A 5,286-nucleotide genomic window follows, 5' to 3' on the forward strand; every position below is an offset into this window, starting at 1 on the left:
AGAAGGTTAAAAATGAGCCATGTGTGAAGCGGTGATGTTGAGGTGCCGTGCATCGCGAGAGTGTTCACAGCGCTTCACTTGGTCCACGTGTTGTCAGGTTACATCCTCATTCCAGAATGATTCATTTTCTTTTCATCTCAAAATTAATGTAAAAAAAAAACCCATAATGACAAAGTGAAAAATATTTTGTTTTCTATTCTTGAAAATATATTGAAAATTAAAAAATGATCATGATGTCATCACCCCATGAAATGTTGAGCTGAGCCTCATATTGATGTCTGAGCTCTTTTCTTTACAGCTCCTTGGTTTGGCTCGTTGCTGCTCTCACTCTCCTGGTTTGTTTGTTTGGATTGTTGACTCTCCAGGATGCCTTTCTCACGTGGACCCGAAAAGTCTTACAGAGGTAAAAGTAAACAAGTGGGTCCAGGCAGACGTTGAAAACTGACACCATGGCGGCAGCCTCCTTCAGGTAGTACAATAGCCGGCCCACAGTGTTGGTGTCCCACAGAAAAGCATAGGGAAGACGAGCCAGGTGGTAGGGGACAAAGCAAACACAGAAGATGCTGACCAGCACCAACATGTTCCTGCGAGACTTCACCAGCTTCTCAGAGCCAGAGGAGGCCAGCTGCCTCTGCTGGGCCTGCAACACCCTGCGGGAGATGCTGTAGTAGAAGAAGACCAGGCATATGAAGACTAAGAGGAAGATGATGGTGCAGCTGATTTGGAATGCTTTATGAAGGACGCTGAATGACGTACTGAAGAGGGGCCCACAGTAGCAGCGGTCAGAGGTGAAAGGTTTGTGAGTGATGAAGAACGTGATGTTGTAGGCGATTGTTGGAGCCAGGAGAAAAACCCAGGTGACCGTGGAGACGATGTGGGCAGTTCGTACTGTCTGCAGGATGTGAGTTCCTGAAGGATGGATGATTGTCAGATACCTGTAGAGATAAAAGAGGCAGTATACAACTTTACCAAACGAGTCAGTGGTGCCAAATCTGCAGAAGTCACTGTTAAAGTGAAACTAAATATTCATGTTCTTGCCAAAAGTACAGAGTTTAAGAGTGTAATTAACCAAAATCCTTGTTTTAACATTGTTATGAACTGCAATTTTAGCTCAGTAAATGTTCCTTACCTGTTAACAGCGATGTACCCCATGAAAAGGATGCTGGTGTACATGTTGAGGTACAGGGAAGTAGCTCCAATGCTGCAGTGGAGTATGTGCAAAATGGCCGAGTTGCTGGCATAGTGGATTATCCGCAGTGGCAGACAGAGGCAGAGCAGGAAGTCAGCAGCTGTCAGGTTCTGCAGGTAGACCATCAAGCTTCTGGATGCCTGCTGCTGAGTTTGAGAAATGTAAAACTTTAGGATGAAGCCATTGAGGAGTAAACCCACCTGTAGAGACACAGAGAGGATGTAAACAAGAGGACTTTCAAACATGATCCAGGAACCAGTTTCAGGGCACAATCTGACGATTTGAAACATACCAGAAACAGCAGACTGTAGACCAGCATAAAGAAAGGGTTGACTGATGGGACAACCAGATCACAGGTGTGATTGACAGATGAAGTCACATTTTTTGAGTCAGCCATGCTGAAAAACAAATATAATTCACAGAGATACTTTACACATTAAGAGGAGCTGCCTTCATTCAGTTCAAAGTTAATGAATGTGTTTAAGGATGATTGCTGTACGTCCTCATTATCATGTCTGTATTAAAACTCATTGGAAAGCTTTCAGTTCTGTTATGACCCCCTCTGCTAAGGGCCAGAGGGAGAGTCCTTACACAGGAATCTAACAGAAACAGGGATTTTATTACCAATTTTACAACTGCAAACTGTCAGGGCTGCGCACAACAAGCCACTGGGCAACATTAAATACCCACACAAAGGAAATAAGACACAAGGGCACTCTAGATAGCTGAACGAGGCTCGAGGAAGGGAGGAAAAATAACTCAGTACAATAAACTCTACACAGCTAACCTCCCCGGAACAAACAAGCGGGGCTGGACAGTGCTCGGCTTTACACACACAGTTTAACTAGCAGGCATTCTCAGACCGCACTCTCCCAGACCCAGACTGCGCTCTCAGTCTAAAGACGCCACGCCAAATGACACATATAAAGCACAACGTTTCACATCGTTTCGAATCATCAAGTCTTATGTTCAATATTGAGTAAATATTTGTATTTTTCCAGAAAGTGTAAACAAAAATACCCAAATACATATTTTTATGATCAAAAAAGAGCGGGCGTTAAATGTTTCAGGCTTGAGAGGTGAGATCTGAATCTTGGCAGAAGTCAGTTGCAGTCCTGAGGCAGCTGTGTGAACTGCTTTTCTTTCCCATGACAGGAGCCACTAAAAGTCATCTTTTAAGTTAAGTATGAAATCAGTAGAAATACTAAAGATTTGAGGATGAGCAACAGGACTCACCTGTTTCTCCAGTTTTTGGTGAGCAGAAGAAGCTGCTTGCGTCGTTATGTCCCCTCAGTTAATAAGTATCACCGTAGATCAGGAAACACACAATAACCAAACTGATAACCGGCACTCTGACTTATTTCCTGTTTTTCGTCACTACTGTAAGTAAAGACAGTGATGTTATGATATAAAGTGTGTGAGTTTATTACATACTTCATGTGTCTGCCCTTTTTTTGTAGATTATCTCATATTAAGTCACACCATAGCTCTTTGACAAGATGCACAATTAACAGGCTGAAATCAAAAGCGCAAACAAAGCAGAAGATTTTTGATCTATCTGTGACTTCACTCCTATTGGCTTCTTTTTGTTTTAAGATATTCCTTTGTTGCACTTTTATGTTATGTTGAATTTAAAGTGCATTTGTCACTCTGTTTATCAAACCATCCACACAAGTTGCATCACCATCTTCTTCGTGGTCTTCATATCCCTGGTTTTCTTCTACTACAGCACCTCCTACAGGGTGTTGCTGGGACAGCAGAGGCATCTGGCCTCCTTTGGTGTTTCATTCCAGTGAGACCAGTCACCTAAATCCCAAGGATTCATAAACAACACAAGTTTTTACTGAGATCAGAGATCAATATGAGGCTGAACTCAACATGAACACACTCCCAACAGTGTAAATGTTGTTACTGTGGCCAATCTGGTCCAACACACAGGCATGTACGATGGCTACCCTTCCCTTAGTCTGCCTTGGCCAGAGGTTTCTTCCTGTTAAGATTGAGATTTTCCTTCTGACTGTCACCAAGCTCTTGCTCATAGGGGGATCGTGTGATTCTTGGGTCTGTCTATATTTTTGTAGGGCCTGTGCCTTACAATAATAAGAAAACGTAATAAGACAACTTATTAATAACCTCCCTTCATGTTTTAAAGTCTATTCTCACTATAAATATATTGTTTAGTGTTGAAGGTGCTATGTTGGGTCGGTGTGTTGTGGAATGGGGGGGGGGGGGGGGTTGACATAAGCACCCCACCCATAATCCCCCAAGACCCTCAAAGTCTAAGTTGAAGAAAAAATTGAATTGTGAAGGGGTTAATGGGGTCACTGCTGCAGCCCAACCCTCCAGCCTCCCAATACATGTATTGGGAGGTGTATTGATGCTGCAGATAGAGATGGGTGTTATAACCTTAATAAGACAGATGCAGAAAAACCCAGGACACTGACAGGGCCTGCCCTCCAAGGCCCTGTGTGTGTGTGGTGATACGTTGTGAACCGTAGTGACTATAGTGTAATTAAAAATTCAAAAGGAGGGCAGGTTACTGTAAGTAAGTTAGTACCGGGTAATTCTGTTTAAAAGTTTGTTTCTTGATCTTACATGGTAAGCGCACTGCATTTTCAGGGTACAGGTCGTATTATTAAGTCACATCATTTTTGATAACCAAAGCAGGGCTTTGGCCTCCTCCAGCCCACATTGTCTACATCCCCAGACCGTTAGCGTTAAGGGGACAAAGGGGGGCCAACAAATGAAGGCCTCCCTTTAACCCTGATCATTTCTGCTTCTTGGGATGATACAGCTTCATTTTTAATAAGACATGGTATATCATGAGATCAGAGACTTCAATTTTAAATATAATAAACTAAGGAAAACGCGTGGCAGCTTTTAAACTTTACTGACAGCAAAGAAGAAAAAGAAAGGAAAGCATTTAACAAAACCAGAAGTTTCATGAGAAGGCTGTGTGCAGGCAGGAGTGGTGGTAAAGAGAACCCATATTGCAGACTCACACAGGCAAAATAATGCAGTCAAAACAGCTTTACTGATGAAACATAAAATAACTAAACTGAAAATACCAAAAAAGACACAGATTTTCAGGAAACATAACACAGAGATGTGGACTTGACAAGAGGGGATACAGCAGACGGGGGAGACAGAGCAACTAAGCAACACAGACCGAACATTAACAAAGAAACCAAAAGACTAGAAACAAGAAATCAAACGACTCAGGTCTCCTAACAAGAAGCCCCCATTGAAGAGAGCAAATAGATCAGCAAACAATATCTGAAAGAACGTTTGTATTTGTGCTCAGTGGTGATTTTTTTTTCCTTTTTATGTAGTTTTGAAAATAATATATTGCACCTGGCCTCTGTGGCGCCTCCTGTGGGTGGAGGTCTTACAGGACACGTACGAACTCCTGCTTGTTTTCCAATTAACCTGCCCTTGTAGCTTCTTATTGGCAGAGCACACCTGATCCAGGTAACCAGCAGCAGGTAGGAAAGGGATAACTTCCAAGTGTTACAATAAAGTGTATTGTGAGGATATACTGATGTTTGCACACATAAAGACATTTTCAGGGAGAACATGAATTGGCCATTTACAGCTGCAAGCGTGGCAATATTTCACAGTTAGCTACAGTAACTACTGCTACCCCTGATATACGGTTCATATTTTGACTGTTTTTCTTCTCTTTAAGGGAAAGACGAAAACACTCACAGTAGTGATAAAGGATATTCGTGTGAACCAGAGAGGTGACAGATAGCTGAGCTGATTCAAATCACGCTGAAACCACAAGATGGATCAAATTGGCTTAAAACGATGAATATCATAAAAGTTACAGCCCCAGGGGAAACTGGACACCCACAAAGCTGTTAGTTCCTGTTACACAACTGCAGGATAAAAAAGAAGATGTTACAACTACAGGGGGACCATTTATCGACTTTTACTGTGAAACTGTGTCACAGGACTTTATTACAACTGTAATAAAGAGTAGAGAGTAGAGAGTGTTCCTTCAGTGTCTGACATGTGTTTGACTACTTCTGCTAAGCTTTTTAAACGAATTAAAAGCTGCTGATTGAACTTGCTGATAAGATTCAGAGGAGAAA

General features: G+C 42.2%; 1 protein-coding gene across 1 annotated transcript; it reads right to left on the reverse strand.

Annotated features, from left to right (window-relative positions):
* Window positions 1-1,586, reverse strand: LOC147333898 (P2Y purinoceptor 14-like). The gene is made up of 3 exons (XM_086287306.1): window positions 1,482-1,586; window positions 1,130-1,389; window positions 1-935 (listed from the first exon to the last, which is right to left on the reverse strand). The coding sequence occupies exons 1-3, from the start codon at window positions 1,584-1,586 to the stop codon at window positions 293-295; spliced, it is 1,008 nt and encodes a 335-aa protein (XP_086143432.1). The 3' UTR covers window positions 1-292.
* Between the last annotated feature and the right edge of the window lie 3,700 nt (window positions 1,587-5,286).

Source organism: Aulonocara sp. 'chitande type north' Nkhata Bay, linkage group LG3 (genome assembly GCF_057382095.1).
Source record: "Aulonocara sp. 'chitande type north' Nkhata Bay isolate Kocher_YH1m ecotype deep benthic linkage group LG3, A_spYH_male_GT1.1, whole genome shotgun sequence".
In the NCBI taxonomy this organism is placed as follows: Eukaryota; Metazoa; Chordata; class Actinopteri; order Cichliformes; family Cichlidae; genus Aulonocara; species Aulonocara sp. 'chitande type north' Nkhata Bay.